Source organism: Oryctolagus cuniculus, chromosome 5 (genome assembly GCF_964237555.1).
Source record: "Oryctolagus cuniculus chromosome 5, mOryCun1.1, whole genome shotgun sequence".
Classification (NCBI taxonomy): domain Eukaryota; kingdom Metazoa; phylum Chordata; class Mammalia; order Lagomorpha; family Leporidae; genus Oryctolagus; species Oryctolagus cuniculus.
Window position 1 is genome coordinate 30,289,416 of NC_091436.1, and position 20,976 is coordinate 30,310,391.

The 20,976-nt window shown below is 46.0% G+C and overlaps 1 protein-coding gene across 4 annotated transcripts in view; it reads left to right on the forward strand.

Annotated features, from left to right (window-relative positions):
• Nucleotides 1-20,976, forward strand: part of NHSL1 (NHS like 1) — a 281,963-nt gene that overhangs the window by 109,239 nt on the left and 151,748 nt on the right. Inside the window, exon 1 of one of the 4 annotated variants that reach the window (XM_051854287.2) lies at nucleotides 9,679-12,331. The exons of 2 other annotated variants lie outside the window; for them this stretch is intronic. In XM_051854287.2, the coding sequence (XP_051710247.1) occupies nucleotides 12,118-12,331 (214 nt within the window). In that variant the 5' untranslated portion in view covers nucleotides 9,679-12,117. Of the gene's footprint in view, nucleotides 1-9,678; nucleotides 12,332-20,976 lie in introns of those variants that run through there. One more of the 4 variants, XM_051854291.2, reaches the window with a different exon arrangement.

A 20,976-nucleotide genomic window follows, 5' to 3' on the forward strand; every position in this document is an offset into this window, starting at 1 on the left:
CTCTGGAGCAGAGTGACTGGAAACAAGTGGGCCCTTACCACTGTGTGCTCAGTGCTTTAACTACTTCTCAAAGTTTCTTTTTATTATTTATTTATTTTATTTGGAAGGCAGAGCTGCAGAGAAAGATGCAGAGGGAGAGAGGGAAGGAGAAGTTTTTCATCCACTGGTTCACCCCCAAATGGCTGCAATGGCCAGAGCTGGGCCAGATTGAAGCCAAGAGCCAGGAGCTTCCTCTGCATCTCCCACGTGGGTGCAGGGGCCCAAGCAGTTGGGCCATCTTCTGCTGCTTTCCCAGGCCATAGCAGAGAGCTGGATTGGAAGTGGGGCAGCTGGGACTCGAACCAGTGACATATGGAATGCCTGCATCACAGGTGGTGGCTTATCCCACTACGCGGCAGTGCTGGCCTTTCAACGTTTCTTTACCCCACCTTTTAAACATTTAAAATATTCTCTCAGATTTTTACCCAGTTATTTCCTAGGGGACAAAGAGTTTTTGGGGCTTGAGGAAGTGTCATGTCCTCTGAAGTAACTAAAGGTGATATATTATGTTCCATCAACGTGTTTACAATCGTTTCAGAATTACTCTTCAAGTGAAGGCCCCTGTGGCTGACACAGTAGCATTTTTCATTGTGTCATGACCTGCTTCACACCAAACCAAAAACATTTCCAAATCACCAAAGTAGGTGTCATTGACTTAAAGTTGAATTTTTAGAGCTCCAAATTCAAACCCCAAAACCTCTGATCCTTTAGAACTCTCCCCCTCCCCCACCCCATTCAAAGCATGCTCATATGACAGAGATGAAAAGATTCAGAAAGAACCAGGTATTGTGGCAGAGCCTGTTTAGCCAGTGCCTGGGACACCCACATCCCATATGTCTGGCTTGAGTCCAGCCATCCTGCTTCTGATCCAGCTCCCTGCTAATGTGTATCCTGGAAAGCAGCAGATGATGGGCCAAGCCCTGCCACTCATGTGAGAGACCTGGAGGGCTTCCTGGCCCAGCCCTGGATGTTGCAAGCATTTGGAGAATGAGCCAGCTGATGGAAGTATTCCCCTCTCCAACCCCCAGCCCCCACAGGCTGTCACTGTGCCTTTCAAATAAATAAGTAAATCTTTTTAAAAGACTCAAGTAGTAAGAGCCTAAGGTCACACTATAAGTCAAAACCCAGTGTCAGTGATTCAGAACACTTGGTACACATGCTTCCAGATCCTTACCAGATTTATTTTTTTTAAAGTATCTTTTTATTTTATTTTTATTTTTTGACAGGCAGAGTGGACAGTGAGAGAGAGAGACAGAGAGAAAGGTCTTCCTTTGCCGTTGGTTCACCCTCCAATGGCCGCCGCGGCCGGCGCGCTGCGACCGGCGCACCGCGCTGATCCGATGGCAGGAGCCAGGTACTTATCCTGGTCTCCCATGGGGTGCAGGGCCCAAGTACTTGGGTCATCCTCCACTGTACTCCCTGGCCACAGCAGAGAGCTGGCCTGGAAGAGGGGCAACCGGGACAGAATCCGGCGCCCCGACCGGGACTAGAACCCGGTGTGTCGGCGCCGCAAGGCGGAGGATTAGCCTAGTGAGCCACGGTGCCGGCCAGGTTTATTTTTTGGGAGAGGGAAGCAAAAATTTCTTTATTTGTCTGTGGTTGATAATTTAGGCTGTTTCAACTACTCTCCTATTGGGTCATGTTTTTCCAACTTTTGCATTTATAAATACACAGAAACAAATGGCTGAAATGGAATTAGAAATTTTGAAAAGTTACAAGAGTGCCAAAAAGACTCAGCATTCTTACAAAATGTGTAAAAACGCTTAAAGAGAGCAGGTTGCAAAACTCTGTGCTTTGGTTTCCATCGACTGGTGCCAAAAACTATCGTAAACCTGGTCACTTAAAACAATGGACATTTATCCTGTCCGGACTCTCCAGAAGCTGGAAGTCTGAAATCTAGGGGAGGCAGGGCTGCACTCCCTCCACAGGCCTCTGGGACTTTCTATCCCTCCTTTCTTCCAGCTCTGGAGGCAAAATCACTTCACCGTCTGAGGCTGAGATCACTGTGTCTCTTCCTGTCCTGCCTGAAGTCTTCCTCTGCCTCCCTCTTACCAAGGACCTGGTGTAGTTTGCATTTTGGGCTACCCAGAGCACCCAGGGTAATCTGCCCATCCCAATATGCTCACTCACATCTTCACTCCTTTTTCCATAGAAGGTAACGTGTAGGTTGATCTCTCCCTACCCTTAACTAACACGAAAGACTTAGTGCTTATGGGGCTGTTTTCTACCCAATGATTGTGCTTACCAAATTCCCATGCTGGCCAAACTCAGTGGTATACTGGAGCCAGCAGGTACAAGACTTGAGATGTGAGAGCCCATTCTTTTTTTTTTTTTTTTTTTTGACAGGCAGAGTGGACAGTGAGAGAGAGAGAGAGAGACAAGAGAATGGTCTTCCTTTTTGCCGTTGGTTCACCCTCCAATGGCTGCCGCGGCCTGCGCGCTGCGGCCGTCGCACCGTGCTGATCCAAAGCCAAGAGCCAGGTACTTATCCTGGTCTCCCATGGGGTGCAGGGCCCAAGGACTTGGGCCATCCTCCACTGCACTCCCTGGCCACAGCAGAGAGCTGGCCTGGAAGAGGGGCAACCGGGACAGAATCCGGTGCCCTGACCGGGGCTAGAACCCGGTGTGCTGGCGCTGCAAGGCGGAGGATTAGCCTAGTGAGCTGCGGCGCCGGCCAGCGAGAGCCCATTCTTAAATGTTCCAGGTTTTAGTGGGCTGGCTGAAAATTGTTCATAGCTTTAAATTGGTGTGGGGTTGAGGCGTGGGGTGGGGAATCTTTACATCATGGAAACTGGGAAATGCTTCAAATCAGGGCTTCCCACGTCGTTTGCCTCCAACCTTGAGAACTGGTTTACTGAGACACCAGTGGTTGGCCAGACCTCCCTGACCACTAGAAAGCTCAGCTCAAGGAGTGTTTCTCCTTGGGGAGAAGCCTTGCAGACCCCAAGGCATGACTCAAAGCCCCTACTTGATTTGTGGATGCCCTTTTTGGCCTTCCCTTGAAAGTAACTGTGCAAGTTGAACTTCTCTGGGGCAAGGCTCTTTTGTGCTGTTGCAGCAGCCTGTCTAGTTGACTTCCTAGCAGGGGATCAATAAATATTTGAACTAATCCCTTCATCTGGGCTCTTTCTCTTCTCTGCAGATGACTCGAAAACTGATGCAAGCAGATGCCTGGGAAGTTGCAATAATCCTAAATATATAAATTTGCATTTCTATCTTCTTCCTTGTTTGGAGACCTGAATTTGGGTACTGGGTGACAGGGATAAAGAATTTTACATACTGATGCCCAATTCTGTTAACTTATATTGGCAGAAATAAGATTTATCTGGTTCAATGGAATCAGTGTGGTATCGGCAACATCAAATGTGTAGTAGAATGTTGTGCAATAAAGATTGGCTGGATTCTTACATTGTCATGGCCACTGGGCTCTGTAGAGGCATATGGAATATAATTTTAAAGACAGAGTTAAATAAACTCTTCGCAAGGTCACTTAAGATTGACTGACACATTATTTGCCTTAGACATTTACCCAGTAAAACTGATGTGAGCATTTCTCCACTACCACAGAGCAGGCAGTGTACCTGGTGGAACCCGGGAGGTCCTGCTGTGTGTGTGCAGTACCAGGTGAAATGCAGGCTGCTTTTCAGATTTTGGCTCCCTGTTGATTGCTTGGGGTTTGGGGCTGGATCACCGGATTCTGGAGTATTGGTGGATGGAAGCGGATATCCTAACAAACTAAGGAAAGCATCTAGTATCTATTAACAGCCTTCTCCCTTCTCAAAGCATATGAGTAATGGGGGCTTGTTATTAGTTCTAATAAAAGAAAGCTTCCAAGAGATCCTAAATTTAATTGTAAGGAGGATGAAAAAAGGGAAAGATAAGGGAGTTAATCAGTTAATAGCTACAAGCTAAAAACAACAACAAAAAAGATTCTGTATTCCTGGATGTGTATTAAAACCTTGACTCAAAAATCCCAGGCTGGGGTGGCATTGGCGTAGTGGTTAAAATGCCGATTGGTACTCTGCTATCACGTCAGAATGCCCGAGTTTGAGTTCCAGCTTCTGCTGGCACACACCCTCAGAGGTAGCCGGTGATGGCTCTAACTCATGTTAGAGACCCAGATTGAGTTTCAGTCTCCTGTTTTTGGCTTGGTCCAGCCCTGGCTGTTGTGAGCATCCAAAGAGCAGCCTAGCAAATGGGAGATCTCTCCCTGTGTCTCTCTTTCCCTGTCTTCCCCTTTGTCTTTGTCTCCTTGCCTTTCAAACAGAATAAATAAATAAATAAAAATTTAAAAACAAGCATAGAAATAAAAACCAAAGCCCATACTGCCATATCATCAGATCAGTGCAGAGGCAGTAAGTAGTTCTGCGTAGTGACCACCCTGTCACAAAACTCTCCCCATGTACAGTTATCCCACCCATCCCATCTGCAGCCCATGTAGGTTCAATGTTTTCCTCCCAAGATTATCATTACAAGTGCTCCGGGCTCTGAGGTGTGTGGAATGTATTTCCGACCACTGTTTTGCCCCATGCTGGGTCAAGGTGGGACCTTGTCCCAACCTCTGGTCCTTTTTTTGGGCTTGCATCTATGGTAACACAGTAAATCCTTTGCTTTCAAATATTCTTCAGTCTTAAGAGTTTCTGTGTAACATTGCTGTCTTTCCGGTCGCATACTTTTAAACTGTTTTACTCTCTGGCATTTAGGATTGAGGAGTGGTGGCAGGAAGGTCTGACTACCTCCTGGTTCTGAAACACCTAAGACCCAAACAAAGAGGTAACAGGCAGTACGTGGGTTGTTCTTCTGCCCAGCGGCCTCTGTGGTGTGCCAGCTGTGTGTAAGGTGCTATAGGCAGGTGCACAGTGCCCCTGGCCTGAGGGGTGGTATAGTCTGGCACTGTGCTGACTGGGGCATGGTGCAGAGAATGGCATCACCTGGGCATTGCCCTTAGGAGTTAAGAATTTCGGATTGGTCCCTAGGCCTAAATCAAACTCTGCACTTTTTTTAAAAGATTTATTTATTTGAAAGTCAGAGTTACAGAGAGGCAGAGGCAGAGAGTTCTTTCATCTGCTGTTTCACTCCCCAGTTGGCTGCAATGGCTGGAGCTGTGCCGATCCAAAGCCAGGAGCCAGGAGCTTCTTCTGGGTCTCCCATGTGGGTACAGGGGCCCAAGGACTTGGGCCATCTTCTGCTTTCTCAGGCCATAGCAGAGAGCTGGATTGGAAGTGGAGCAGCCAGGACTCAAACTGGTGTCCTTATGGGATGCTAGCACTGGAGGTGGCAGCTTTACCTGCTAAGCCACAGCTCTGGCCCCCAAACTCTACACTTTAATAAGATCTCCTGTGGTTTTTCTGCTTGGCAGAGTTTGCCAAAAACTAGTAGAGTCGGCCGGCGCCGCGGCTCACTAGGCTAATCCTCCGCCTAGCGGCGCCGGCACACCGGGTTCTAGTCCCGGTCGGGGCGCCGGATTCTGTCCCGGTTGCCCCTCTTCCAGGCCAGCCCTCTGCTGTGGCCAGGGAGTGCAGTGGAGGATGGCCCAAGTGCTTGGGCCCTGCACCCCATGGGAGACCAGGAAAAGCACCTGGCTCCTGGCTCCTGCCATCGGATCAGCGCGGTGCGCCGGCCGCAGCGCGCCGGCCGCGGCGGCCATTGGAGGGTGAACCAACGGCAAAGGAAGACCTTTCTCTCTGTCTCTCTCTCTCACTGTCCACTCTGCCTGTCAAAAAAAAAAAAAAAAACAAAAACAAAACAAAAAATAAAAACTAGTAGAGTCAGTAGGAAAAAGTAACAACTGCAATGGGGGGAGAGCAGGTCATGGGAAAGATGCAGGAGAATCCATGACTTAAAAACTGTTCATTTATTTGGAATTTCATTTCTGTCCTCAGATAAGTTTGCCTTGGACTTAAAAGAATTTCAGTATTGATATTCAGCTTCAGGGGCCTTCTTTCGCGAGGGCTGGGGACATTTTCTTGGGCAAGCTGGGCTATCCGTGGCTCGCTAAGCCCCTGACAGCCCTTCTCCTTGCAGAGCGCGCCGCCCCCCGGGGAGTAGGGCACGGATGCTCTGCCATATTGTCCCCGTATCACATGCACCCCTGGGAACAGTGTGGCACAGGCTCAGGATGTCAGCTCTGTTCAGAGCCGGTTCTGGATCTGGAGGCTTTGAAGGGTGGAATTTAGCTTGTGCTGATACATAAATACCAATGTCCACATTTAATCTGGCTGGCGGGAGGGAACAACACCATCAATTCCATGCGATGGTCTCTAGCTATGGCTTTTAGAACCCGGGCTTAATGATATGACAGTGCCTTTCTTACTTTTAAATATCGACACCACCTGAAAATAGGACCGGCCCTGAGCAGGGGCTTGGCTGTGCTTTGTCTTCCATGACTTCTTTCCTGAGTGGTTTAATTCCTTGAGCATGGGGGGAAGGTAGGGCGGTAAATGAGGGAAGGAGGATTTAGTGTCCTGTGGGGAGTTTGTTGGCTGTGGCCCTGGGGTGGTTGGTTTTCTGGTGTGGTTTTTTGTTTTGTTTTATTTTTGGTGATAAATGTCTGGCTCAAAGTATTTACTTTTAGATGATGAGATAAGCACTCATTGTTAGTGTGGCAGATCACCATAGAAGGTTTCCATGTAAATCTGCTCTTAAATTATTCACAGGGGATGGCGGTTGGAAGCCTTTCTGTACCCCATGCTGGAAGCTGTAGGTCCCTGTGGGTTGTGGGGAGGTTTGGGTAGTAACATGATAGGGACCATACCCCACCCCTCCCTCTGGGGCCCCGGCGCCCTGGAGCTGACACAGTTACCCAGGCTGCTGGCTCTCCATGGTGCTCTGTGTCTTGCTTCCCAAGCCTGCTGTTTGTGCACCCCACTCTCAGCCAAGCCAGCCCGTTGGCCCCATCAACTATGCCAGTCAAGCCTTGGTCTCCAACGGCAAGGTTCTGTGTCCGGCGCTCTCCCTTCTAAGTTTCACAGAGCAGATGAGGTACACATGGAATGTAAAAGTCACAATGTTCATTTGTGGCCTTGGAGGCAAAAAAAAAAAAAAAAAACAACAACCACTGATGGCAGTTCCTCTGAGTTCCTACTCTACTCTTGGCTGGCATGTTACACAGATGGCAAGTTGAACAATTATGTCCCTGATTAGGGTGGAGAGATTTTGCTAATCCTATATCTTGTCATGTTTAGTAATTTTTATTCCATCACAAACTTTCATGTAAGTGAAATTCCTTTTTAAGGATGCTGGTGTGTATTCAAACATGAAATATTGTGTCTTTTGGCAAGGGCTTCCAAAATATATTCAAACTATCCCTTTGACAGTGGTGGAAACCTCAATTTTCCAAATTAATGGGTATTTGACCCAGGAATTTTCAAAGATGATTCTAGAACTTTCCTTAGTAACAGATTCTGGTGCTTTTCAGTTTTTGCAATGAACTTTTCTTTAAATGTTCTTGCTTAAATCATTCCTGAAATAGTATAGAGTAATTTCCTGTCACTTAGTTAGTAGTCATGAGTAAATGATCCTCAAGTGCTAAATACTTAAAAGAGGCAATCGATTATCAACACGGTGTAGATCCACCTGGGAGTCATTCCCCAGCTCAGCTCCTCCAGGCACGTCAACCCCTGTGCTCCCATCCCACAAGTAAGGGACAGGCGTGCTGGCCAGGGGCAGCTGTGACAAAGCCCTTCTGCTAAAGCTATGCGTTTTCTTCCTGAGCACTCTTCAGTTCCCACACTGCATAGAATTCTCTGATCTGCTGGTGCCTGCAGCTCTGCAGTGGCCAAGTGGTAGGAGGGAGCAGCTATTGGCACATGTGATGACAGCAGAAGTTTCAGGTTGACAGCCTGACTCTGAGAGGGGAGGTGGGAGGGCCCAGCACAGTCAGGAACATGGAGAAAATCTGTTCAGCCTGTCTGTCTAAAAGGTCTGGGTGGAGTGTATTTGGTTGTAGATTTTCATGGGGGAAAATGGTTAAATTAAGATGCTTTATTACTTTGAAGTTTATAGCTGTGGTTATTTGGAAAAAAAGCACTTGCACTGTGAAAGTAGGGTTATCCCACTCTAGGGTTACTGTGAAGATGAGCAGAGAAAGAAACACTAGATGTGCAGGACACAAAGTGGCCATGCCCAGCTTGCTCGCCCCTGGCCTGACAGTCCAGGGTAATCCGAGTGGGTGGCTTATTGTAGTTACTACATAAACATACTTCGAGTGAATGCAATAGCTTCTCAAGCAGTCCACTTCGGATTTTCTAAGTGGACTGGAGTTCATATCTAACATGGATGGTTAAAATATAAATATTTCCTGCAGATTTAGCTCATTCTCTTCTATCTTGGTTAAGGGAGACTCTGAGCCAATTGTAAATTTGTTAATTTATTTGACTTCCTCTTGGGTGAATAAAGATTTAAAGGGCCAGTCTATAGAAACATGGGCCAGCTTGGAGATGGAGAATCAGTTGCTGTGCAAATGTATCCACAATTCTTGAGATTCATGGGAGCACTGACTCTGTAAACCCAGCATATGTGCAAAAGAGTCGAGAGTCTATTCCCTGAGTGGACCAGTTATTGTTCTGTGTGACTTGGCAGTGAATTTGCCTCTAGCCCATCCCATCAGCTCTTTCCCGGAAGTATGCAGTGGTGAGGGCACTGCAGGAAAACAGACTGGTTCCTCATGGCGCCATTCAGCTTTGCTGCTGTGTGTGTGCGCACACTGTAGGCGAGGAGGTGAGCGAAGCAATCAACAGCGCTTCTGGCACCTCAGGAACAGCACAGGTTTATTGCAACACTTTGGTGTTTCTAAATGAAAAATGCAGCTGCAGGGGCGGGAGTTTGGCCTAGGGGTTAAGATGCTAGTTGGGATGCCTGAGTCTCCTATCTGAGTACCTGCAGCTGACTCCCGGCTCTGGCTCCTGACTCTAGCTTCCTGCTAGCCCAGGCCCTGGGAGTCAGTGGAGGTGGCTCAGGTAATTAGGTTCCTAGCTTCTGACTTTGGTCCCCTGGCTTTTGTGGGCATCTGGGGAGTGTACCAGTGGGTGGAAGCTTTCTGTCTCTGTCTCTCAAATAAATAGACAAGCCAAAAAAGAAGTTTAAATGCAAGTTTAGGATGCAAACAACAGGAGGAGAGAATCGTGTTCCTTGCTTGCAGTTCATGGACCCTTGGAGTGTGCATCGAAGCAGATGAGGAGGAAACCTCCTGAAACTAGAATGGTCCACAGCCCTGGGAGTATTTCTGTATTTTCTGGTGAGATGGTCTTTTTGCTTTGTTTTTTTTTTTTTTTTTTTTTTTTTTTTTTTACTTTCTATTTTATATTTTGAGATTCTCAAAAGTATTCTTCAGTCAGAAAGAATGTACTGGATGCTTGAACTTTGATATTCATCACAGGTATTAAGTGTAATTATAAAATTTCTACTCTTTTTTCTTTAAATAAACATCTCTTAATCCCATTTTCCATGACTTTTAAAAAACACTTTAGAAAGTTTTCTTTTTATTTGAAAGGGAGAGAAGGAGAGAGGGAGGGAGGGAAGGAGGGGGGGAGAGGGAGAGGGAGAAGGAGAGAGAGAGAGAGGGAGAGAGAGAGAGAGAGAGAGAGAGAGAGATTTTCCATCTGTTTTTTTACTCCCCCAGTGCTGCAGCACTGGTGGCTGGGACAGTCCAGAGCCAGAAGCTCAGAACTTCATCTGGGTCTCTCACAAGGGTGGCAGGAAGCCAAGTACTTGAACCATCACTTGCTGCCTCTCAGGATGTGCCTTTGCAGGAAACTGGATCAGAAATGGAGTAGTGAGGAACAGGAACTCAGATCAGGCACTCCGACATGGGATGCAGGCAACCAAACTACATGTTAACTACTAAGACAAATGTCTGCCCATCATTTATTTCTGTTTTTTTTTTCTTTAAGGTTTATTTATTTATTTGAAAGGCAGAGTTACAGAGGCAGAGAGAGAGAAAAAGTGTGTGTCTTCCATCTGCTGATTTATTCCCCAAATGGCTGCAGTGGAGCTGGCCTGATCCAAAGCAGGAGTCTGGAGCTTTTTCCAAGACTCCCATGTGGATGCAGTAGCCCAAGGACTTGGGCCATCTTCTGCTTTTCCAGGCCATGGCAAAGAGCTGGATCAGAAATAGAGCAGCCTGTGACTCCAACTGGCACCAATATGGGATGCCGACATTGCAGGCGATGCCTTTACCTGCTACACCATAGCGCTGGTGCCTCTATTCTGCTCTTGATAACAGCAGTCAGATGGAGGTAACATCGTGATTGGAGAGCTGAACGGGGCTCAGAGTGCTTGGCCATGCTGGAGGCATTCCAGGCAAGTGGTGAGCTCTGACCATCTGACACGACCTGGTCCCTGTTAATGCCTCTTCTGTGCCACACTAGGTGTTCACATCGCTTCTCTGGCCTGAGTCACTCTGTAACAGGAGAGGCTTAAACCACAGGCTCTCTTCCCTCTTGAGCTGAGTTCATCTCTGTGCCCTGGGGATCTGTTTCCCTGGCCTGGTGTGAGTGGCCCATTCTGGGAGTACTCTGCTCTGTGCATTGCTTCTACAGTTGTTCCAGCCCTGGTTCACCTGCACCATTTTCTTCAAATCTCAGTGGATTAGACGTAGGATGCAAAATCCTGCATTTGTAACTTGTAATTGGTGATCGTTTTCTATTGAACTTGTTGTTTTTAGTCTGTTTGGTTGATGCCGAGTAAAGCAGAGTGAGGAGGGCCTGGTTCTCTGCCTGTGCACCTTGCTCTGAATAGCAGTTGGGGCAGGGGACACTGACCACCTCTCAGGTGGAAAACACCCCTGGGACCTGGAATTATGTTGGCCTTGGGGGAAATGGTGCACCCAGATGCACTGCAGGATATGGTTTAGATTATTTCCAAAGGGAGGCTTGGGGCTGCAGCCTGCAGCTAATGGCCCTGGTCTCCTGCTGTAGAAGATGGCTGTCCCTGATAGCATGATCAGAGCAAGGGAGGAATTGTTCCCAGGGCTGCCAACCGGGAGGCCACAGGAGGCGGTTCCCAGAGCAGGTGCACAAATGGCTGCTTTGCACCTTTGCTGGAAGCTGGCAGAGAAATCATTGCTGAATCCCTTTCATTCTCTGTGGAAGTGTGTTTCCCTTGACGGTAACACTGCCTAACCCCACCCAGGCGTGCGGCAGTGCATATAACTCTACGGCCCTCAACCCTTTCCCCAAATCCTGACCTTCCCAGAAATCTCATCGTGCAGCGATTTGTCATCCCCAGAAGTCTGTCCTCCGCACAGACCTGTATTTCCTTGGCTTTGCCGTAGTTCCGAAGTTTGAGCCGCTTCGGCAGGGCGGGGCTGACTGTTGGAGAGGCGGGGTTTTCTGTGGCCAATGGGGCGCCTCCGGTGCTGGGCAGGCCTATCGCCTTTCACAGGAGCCCTCACTCTGTAATCCCAGCCACAGCCACGCAGCCTGTTTTATTGTTTGTGGAGTCCTGCGGGCTCCTGGGCGGTCGGGCGTTTCACAGGGCAGCCGGGAAAGAGGGCAAGTGGGCGGTTTATGATTCTGCGCTGTGCTGGGACAAGTGAGCTGAACTCTTTAATTTCCCCCAAGTAACCTGTGTGGGTGAACTTGAAACGGCGGACCTGGCTGGGCACTGAGGCTTGCTCTGCTTCTGCCCCAGTCGCTTGGCTTGCTGCCCTGGTGGGGAACGATGCCTGGGAGAGGAGCAGGGCTGCAGTTCGGGGTGCTAGGGACGCCCTGGAGCATTGGAGTACCGTGGTTCTGCTCTTTGCAAAGTACTGACAAGTGCGCCTGAAATGAACACCCTGCTTCGTTGTTAGAACTGAACTCGTATTTATTTTTATTTTTGTTTTTGGCCGTGGATAGCCCTGGTCTGCAAACTGAGTAGCACAATGTGGCTAGGGTGGAACTTTTTATTTTTCTGGTTTCCAGGCTCCCTTTCCCGTGCTTTTTTAACCGGGTGACACAGAAGCAGGGTTCTTGCCCAAGGTCCTGCCCAGCTCTCAGCCTTGTCTGAATAAGAGAGGAGCAGGGTCGACCTGGGCAATTAGAAAACCCGGAGCGGTTTGTTCCGGGGGGCTGTCCTTTGTCTCTCTTGTGGATTTTGATGCGAAAGAAGATGAAAAAGGAAGGCTCCTCGGGTTCCTTCAGACTGAAGCCAAATTCTGCGTCTCTCTCACGTGCTGTGAGTTGGATAAATTTCTCCTCCTTGTCCAAGCAGACAAAGAGGCTGTTCCGCAGTGACGGCGAGCTGTCGGTGTGCGGGCAGCAGGTGGGAACTGACGATGAGAACTGGATATACAGAACCCAGCCCCGAAAAGGTGACTTTAAAAAAAAATTTAAACATTTTTAAGAGCTTGTCCTATAGAATTCTCTGTCTCTGTCACTGGTTTCCCTTCATGATTTTTGCCTCCATCTGATTATTTTTTCTTTTGGTCCTGGGATTGGAATTCACCCTTCACTGGTTTGCATTTCTAAAATAAAAATGCTGTCCCAAGTAGGTTCAGCTTAGAACACGTCTTTCCAAGAGGGATCTAGTGGCTGTGATCAGTCCTCAGCATTCTCTTCCCCTTTTTCACATCCACCCACTCGTGTGACTTGTGTGGAGTTCTATGGAAAACCACCATCACGGAAGGGAGAATGTCCCCTCATAGGACAGTCTGGGGTAGGACATGGTGCTGTTTTCTCAAACTGCAATGAGTAAACTTTGGGAGTCATGGAGAGTTTTCTCGCGTAATTCTTCCGAGATTGGTGAATTACTGAAGCGCTTGAACTAAACAGGTGTTAGGATGTGACATCCAGGGAAATGCACACACAAGAGGCTTACCCTCCGTGTCTTGGCCAAAAGGAGTTTTTGGATTTCTGTCAAGTTCCTTTCTAGACCAGTGCTGGTCTCTCTTCTAAGGATTAGCATGATTTGCCTCCTTCTAAGGTGAAGAAAAAATACCAGTCCCGCTGGGAGAAAGGGAGCTATTCCAATATTTCTTAACACACTTTATATTTAGAGTGTTTGGGTTCTCTCAGAATGCCTGCAGAGGAGACTGAATTGCTGAGCTGTGCACTGGTTTGGGAAGTACTGTTTAAGGATTACAAAGGAACCTAGTCCAGACATTCCGCGTGATTGTGTTTTCCCTGTTGATAGCATTCTTCCCGTGCCAAGAGAACCCTCACTAGGGCCTTTCAGGGACCTGTTCTTCCCTCTCTTTTGGGAAAGCAGACTGCTGCAATGTGAGAGAATCAGCTCACCTAAAGATGCACTTTGGGGATACAGCAATTCTATCACACGAGCTGAGAGTTGAGTGCAGCCCTTCCCCGGGGATACTGTGTGTTAAGCCACTTGTTCTTATCTAGTAAACCACGGCTCAAGAGGGACTCGTTCATCATCTCTGAGGATGTCGGTTGTCTGTGATGTGGAGAAGGTGGTCACCGGTGGCCCGTCGACGATGTGGAGCTGAGCAACACGGGGTACTGGTCTGCACACTGTGTCATTGCTAGACTTAGAAAAGGCACTAGGGCTCTCTGGCTGGAGTTGTGTACTTTAGTGAGTCGTGAACTTTACTTTTCTAAATCAGGAATAAGCTGCGGTTTGGGGAAATGGTCGGGTTGTAATGCTTGAAGCAAAAATGTTGTAGCACTGTGGTTGCAAGAGAGTGTCATTTGGATTCCTTTTGGCCTTTGCCAATGGTTGCCTTTAGGACTGGTTTTGCTTTAAACCAGCCACTCTTCAAGTTTCTGTGAAAGACTGTACACATGTAAGCCTGTGCCTGTGGGATTTCCATTGTCGATGGGTCATCTGAATGAACATTAAAGGGAAAGAGACGGTGAATTTGTGTATATTAGTTTTAGTTGGGGAATGGAGCACATACTGTACACTTGACTTGTGGAAGATAAAGAAGTCATTGTAAGGAAGAGGGGAGACTTGCACAGGGAAGGGAGGACTTGTTTATGGAACAATACAAAAGACTGTGCCCTTTATCCCTTGATGCAGTAGGGGATTCCCCTGCCTGAGGGAGATGAATGGAGGCAGAACACAGTGTGTAGTGTAAATTTATATGGTCCTTAGAAATAATTGGGCATGCATAATATTGTCATTTTTGACATGTAGAGTTAGGGGGGGAAATCCTTAAAAAGCTTCCTGTAGATCATGGTATTAGATTCTGTTTTCACATTAACTCACAAAAGAAAATTGGCTCCCAACTTTGCCGAATTAGCTCAGGAGTATGTTACAACACTTGACCTTTATTCCATGTAAGTCTTTCCGTGGAGAAACACAGAAATGTTTATACCAGCAGATCAGAAGAGGAAAAGTCTTGAAGAAAAAGTTGGTAGGATTGAAATTGGCTCTTCAGAGCATCAAATAAGCTGAAACTCTGGCGAGGATTATGAGTCACTGCCAAGAATGCCTGCTACCATGTTAGGATTTTGTTGCAGAGAAATGTGTGGCTGGAGGGTGCACCGGTCCAAATGGGAATGTGTAGCATCACTTGTAGCCTTCTGCTATACCCTGTACAACTTGATCCACCTTTCAGTCCCTGTCTCCCAGGAACATTTTTGATTAGGTAGGTTTCTAAAAACCTGCTCTCTGTCATTCCCATCCCTTGCATGTGGGGACTTATAAACAGCTCCTGGGAAAATAGAACTTGGAGAAGTCTACTTTGAATTTTAAGATCTATGCAGAGTTTTTTCCCCCAGAATATGCCTTTAGATGAACTTTTAAGATACCCTTGATATGCATGGATTTTGAAAATTTTTTGCACCAAAGTAAGCTTATAAGTCTACTTTTCTATGACTTCTTAAACTTCCCTTGTATATATACTACCATCAAGTGGCAGCAGCTACAAGTGTGGCAACTGTATCCTAATAAATGAATCTCCTCTCAGCTTCCCTCTGGGGTCTCTTGTTGGCAGGGAGTCCAGTGTTGCAGTGTCCTGGTTTCTTCTTCTCTCTTCACCGCTACTTGCATGTTCTCTACCCACTGCCTCCACATAACGTTACTTTGCACTATTAGCCCAGTGAGTTCCTACCATCCATGTGGATAGCATGTTGTATAAGATAGTATATAGCTTGGGGCCTGCGTTGTGGCATAGCCGGCAAAGCCATTGCCTGCAGCGCTGGCATCCTGTATGGGCACTGGCTTGTGTCCCAGCTGTTCTACTTCTGATCCAGTTCCATGCTAGTGGCTTGGAAGCAACAGAAGATGATCCAAGTACTTGGGCCCCTACCACCCATGTGGGAGACCCAGTTGAAGCCCCTGGCTCTTGTCTTTGACTGTTTCAGCCATCTGGGAAGTGAACCAGCAGATGGAAGATATCTCTCTCTCTCTCTGTGTGTGTGTGTTTCTTCTTCTTTCTCTGTAACTCTGACTTTAAAATAAATAAATAAATCTTTAAAAGAAAGATGTAGTATGTATTTCATAAAACAGAAGATCTTTTTGTAGTGAGTTTGTAGGACAAATTGCTTATCTGTATTTTTGACATAGGGCGTTTAAGTGTTACATTTATGGATATGTCAGTACAATAAACCCATTGCTTTGTGATCTAATGTTGTGACTTACACTCAGGAAGTTAAGGATTGGAGTGGGCATTTTGGTGCTGCAGGTTAACACACGTTTCCCATTGGAGAACTTGGTTCAAGTCTGGCTACTCTGCTTTCTGTCCATCTTCCTGTTAATGCATCCTAGGAGACAGCAGATCATGGCTGAAGTGCTTGGGCCCCTGCCATCCACATGGAAGCCAAAATGGAGTGCTAGGCTCCAGGCTTTGGCTGGGCTCAGCCTTGGCTGTGTGGTCATCTCATTCTCTCATTTCTCTGTTGCTTTACCTTTCAAGTAGATGCAAATAAATAATTTTTTAAATAAACATTTTGTTAAAAAATTAGGGATAAATTAAAATCCTTGAGATTACTTTGGAAAATCTTTTATATTTTAGCTAAGATGAGAAGCTGCTAATATGTATCTTTCTAGTTAGATTACTTTTCTAAACTAAAAATGTTACCAGAAGTATATATTGATATGTTCAGAATAATTACCAGGAAGTACCTGTATGTTTTCTTTCGTTACAGCACATTTAAACTTTCAAAACTTGCTGGTCTTGACATTTTTCACTCAGGGAGGCAAGAAAGAATTGGGTAGCAGCAAGAATAGTTATTATATTCCTAGTGTGATATGACCCACTTCAATGGCAGATATGTTTCAGTTTAATTTGCTATAAAAACCAAGGATGTGAATCAGTATCTGTATCTTCCTTGGTATTGCATCCAGTGCATCATGAGCTATTCTGTTTGATGCCTGTTTAGAAAGACAGTGGCATGTAGTTGTAGATAGGACAAGATGTATCCTTTCAAATGGAGCTGTGGGAGCACTTATTGGAGGAATTCTTACTGACCCCTGTGATCAGGGTACAAAGAAATAGAGCACACAGGCCCTGAAGTCATGGAGTTCATTCTTAAATGGAGACGCAGATAAGATACCTAAGGGGGAATTTGAGAGAATATTCCTCTTAGAGGAAAAGGCCCAGATAAAGGTTCTTTGTCTGGAATAGTTTCATATTTTGCAAGGTCTTCTGGCTGTTGGCATTGAATTGAGCAACATTTAATGAGAACCTGCTCCTCTCCCAGCTCTGTGGAAGGGTCTTGGAAATATCTAATGACTGATAGTGTTTATCCTGTGCTTCTCTTTTCTTGCTTACCCACACCAGAAGAGGTGGAATAATAATGGGGCATCCCCTTATTGAGCAAGCACACTGTGTTGTGTTCCCAAGCTTGCCAGTTAGCTGGGCAGAGGCGTGATTGATGATCCTTGTATTAGCAGGTTGGGAGATAGAGAGGGGAATTGACATGCAAATCCCTTGTTTTAAACAATGTTTTCATTCTCTCTTTCTGGACCTTATTATGTGGACTTAGTAATGTTACCAAAATTGGAAGCATTTGGGTTTCAGTGCTCTTCCTGCCCAGGAACTACAGAAATGGCCAGGGAATGGTCTTACTTAGGTATCAAGGGTAATGAATAATCCATATGCTGCTAGGTAATCTGCTCTTGAATGTGGGTGTTGGCTATATGTAAAGTAATTTCAACTCAATTTCTCCTCTAATAAAACAGTTGCAGAAAATAGGATCCTTGTGCATAATTAGATTAGTAATGACTTGAGATAGCATCATGGAGACAAATGGCATGGAAGACCAAAAGCAGCAAGGTCAGGATCCTGTTCCCATGTAATAGCTGTGTTTTGTTTTTCTTTTAAAGCATGGCACTTAAGAATAGTTTATTTGTGGCATTAAGGAAACCTAAAAAAAAGTGGCAAATATAATCAAAGTAGCATCCTGAATTGTGAGTTAAAGCTAAAATAATTCTGAGAATCGCTCTGTATATTGCAAAAATACCCAAATGGACTTTATCCCGGAGTCTTAACAAAAGAGCTAACAATCATATTCTCAGTGCAGTGGCTGTCATGTTTTCCCCCTTCCTACTGAAGCTGACATTCTGTGAAAGAGACAAACAGTGAGTGCCACTTAATATTTTATCTGGTCCATTGAGATTGCCCTTTATTGACCTTTGATTATTTTTTCTTTTGAAGTTGGCAATCTCAGTACTCTCACTCCCATATTTTATTGCAAAAAGGTCTCTCTTTAGTAATTGAGTTGCTGAAGTTCTAGTGAAATGCTTTATCTAATTACCCTCTATTAATTTTAAAAGAGTTTATGGACCCATCTTGAGAATTGAGCGCTTACTTAGATTGCTAGAAATCTCTAGAGTGCTAAAACGAGTGACTTATTGTCAACGCTTGGATTTGGAAGAGAATATCTTGTATTCTTTTCCATTGAGATGTCTTTACTGAGATATGAGACATTGTTGAAATATTTTAATGAATTTTTAAACAAATTGTAAAACCACATATTCATTAGGATTAATTATTAGGTCCCTTGAAGTTACTAGAGAATGTGTTACATTTCCATGTCATTTCAGGTTTTTTGTTTTGTTTTGAACTACAATGTGTCCCATCAGATGAGAATTTTCTTAAAGTGCCCCAGCATTTCCTGTCCAAAGCTTCTGTTAGGTCTGCTGGGCTGGCAGCCACCTGTGCCCTCCTATAGCCAGCCCCTTCTCAGCTTGTGCTTGGACTGCTCGACGTGCTTTGCTCTCCCCTTTTTGTCCTACATTGATCCACCCTTGAGTCTCCGCTGTTACGTGAGTGCTCTTCATCATTCATGGGTGGCTCTTCTTTGGTTCCGCAGGGCCTGTGAACAGTGCCCATGGCTGCAACCAACATGGTGTGTAGCCCGTGTGTTCCGCCTCGTGCAGTCTCCTCACTGTTTCCTGCAGAATTGTGCTGGAGACTCATGGCTGTTTCACAACTCTCCCACTCCCACCCTCTGTGCCAGGATGCTCCAGGCCCCTCCCCTCTGCCTGCTGCCTTCCCGATAAATCTTTGGCTTACTTTAACTCTGTGAAGAGGTCCCTAATCCCCCCAGGCACAGCTGATTGCTCCCTTTCTGTGCTGTTTCTCTCCTGTCTTTACCCTGCTGTAATTGTGTTATCACACACTGAACTATCCGTATTTGTTTACCTGTCTGAGGCTTGAACTAGACTGTGAACTCATTTAGGGCAGAGACCCAGCCTTATTTATCTCTTTCAGTTGCCTTCCCCCTTCTCCTCCCCAGGCTGAGTGCTCAATAAATAGTTCCTGAATGGATGCACATAACTCATCCGGGGCTCTGTTGATGGTGCTGTTTGCACAGGTGGAGGGGCCTGGCAAATGCTTGCTGGATTTGGCTTTGGCTTACGGAGTAGTAGGTAGCACTGTGTGCTTGCTCTGAGCTGTTCTGAGTGGAATGAGAAGGTGTGCAGTGTGTCCAGACAGAGTTTCCGTGGCAGCCTGCTGTTGGTTGCAGCTACACTCAAACTACACACGTATCAAACACTTGGTAGAAGTATTCGATTGATTCCTAAAGCTGACCTCAGTGGACAGGCAGAAGGCATTGACCTGAGGGTGCCAAGCCTGATAGAGAGAGGCTGTGTGGCGCTCTGAGCCCTGTCCTTAACCGGTTTTCCTGCTTTCACCCTTGGGCCCCTCCCCATAGCAGTCAGGCAACTCTGAACCTAGCAACTTCAGAAGTCATGTTAAACATCAAACGTAAGTCCTGTAACTTACTTCTGGAAACCCTTCCACAGCTTTGCTTCTCATGCAGTTGAATAACTGTGTGTGTGTGTGTGTGTGTGTGTTTACTTAAAGCAAGCAGGCTTTAAAATTATTATTTTTTTCATTTGAAAGATAGAGAGTGAGAGTGTCCCATCTACTGGTTCACTCCCCAGATACCTCCCACAGCCAGGGCTGGGCCAGGTGAAAGCCAGGAGCCAGGAACTCCATCCAGGTTTCCAGTGTGCATGGTCAGGACCAGGGTGTACATTAGCAGGGAGCTGGGATTGGAACCCGCACTGGAATGCAGGCATCTCAAGTGAGGTCTCAACTGCTGTGCTAAACACCTGCTCCACTAAGCCCTGACGGTGGGGTCCTGACGGTGTTCTGTAAGGCCCTGTGCCATCTGCCTCCCTGACCCGCTGTTCCTGGATCAGTGCCTGGGCTTCGTCTTGTCTCCTCTAGAGACGTGCTGACTTCTTGCTGGTCTCCCAGCATGCCGTGCAGTTTGACCTTTTGCCTTCCTGGAACCCGGGCTGCTCACATGCTTTTCTCCCTGCCTCACCTCTTTCTGGCCTGAAAAGTCAGCTCAGTGATCCTGTATAAAACTGTCCCATTTTACCCTATCCTGACCCTTCTATTCCCAGCTCTCCTTTGCTCCAAAGACTCACCACCACATAATCACCTTTATGTTTTATGTGGTTGTTTTTGATATCATCCATCTCTTCCAACTAGAACTTAGCCTCCCAGACAGCAGAGATTGTTGTGGGTTTCCCCACAGTCTGCTACATAGTAGATGTTTGATACATTTTAGTTGAGGGAGTGAATGGTGCCAAGAGCTGGTTGGGACATCTGTATGTTTCAGTTTTGCCACTCCCTAATAAATGTGGATCAAGTCATACAGTCTCTTTAAGCTCTAGTTCATTTCTGTAAATTGGGATAATACCTCTTATCAGACATATTGGTGGCAGGTACAATTTTTTGAATAAATGAATATATGTTTTAGGGATACTGTATCAGATTATAAATTAGTTGTATTTAATGGTCTTTACTCCTCACTGTCAGTAGTCCATTAAGTCCAGACTTGTCTTTATCTTAGTATCAAGTACTGCTTTGTAGAGTTTTCAGTGTAGAAATGAATGTGTCTGGAGTATTTGTTTAACCTAGGCAATTTAAGCAGAAGCTGTGGCTTCCTTTACATGATCTTTCAGGGAATTTCTACCTCAGTAAAATCCTGAAATGCATAAAATATGAATTGAGAGTCATGTCTTCATCAATAGCCCACCATACGTGTTAACAATAGTGGATATTTAATGAATGCTTGCATTGGCTAGACATTATCAATAACACTTTACATGAATGAACTCATTTGATAGATAGCCCAGATATTATATGTTCAATAAAAATAGTAGATGCTTTGATAATTAAGAAAGGGCCAGATCATTAGTGAGACCTGAAAAATGAGGCAGAGAACTTAGATGTTTCAAGAAGGAAACCAAGTATAATCCTTCAAAGGGAAAAATGGCATTAAAAGTGCCTAGGGCATTTGGGGGTCATAGACTCAATAAACTTTTATCTTAAGGGCACATTCTCTACTTTGAGAATATTTGGGTATGCACTTCGTATTTTTCCCGGATTTGAAGTGCTTTGAAGTCTAGCCTGTGTCCTACCTAGTGTCTTACACTTGTGGATTGTGAGTCAAGGTTTTTTTGTCTGAATGCAGGGTAGAGCAACGTTGAAGGGAAGCTGCTCTGGTTAGTGGCACGCAGACTGCACTGGGATGTTAGGGACTAAACCAGCTCTTCTTGGGCCTGTAGCAGTTGAGAAGAAACCAA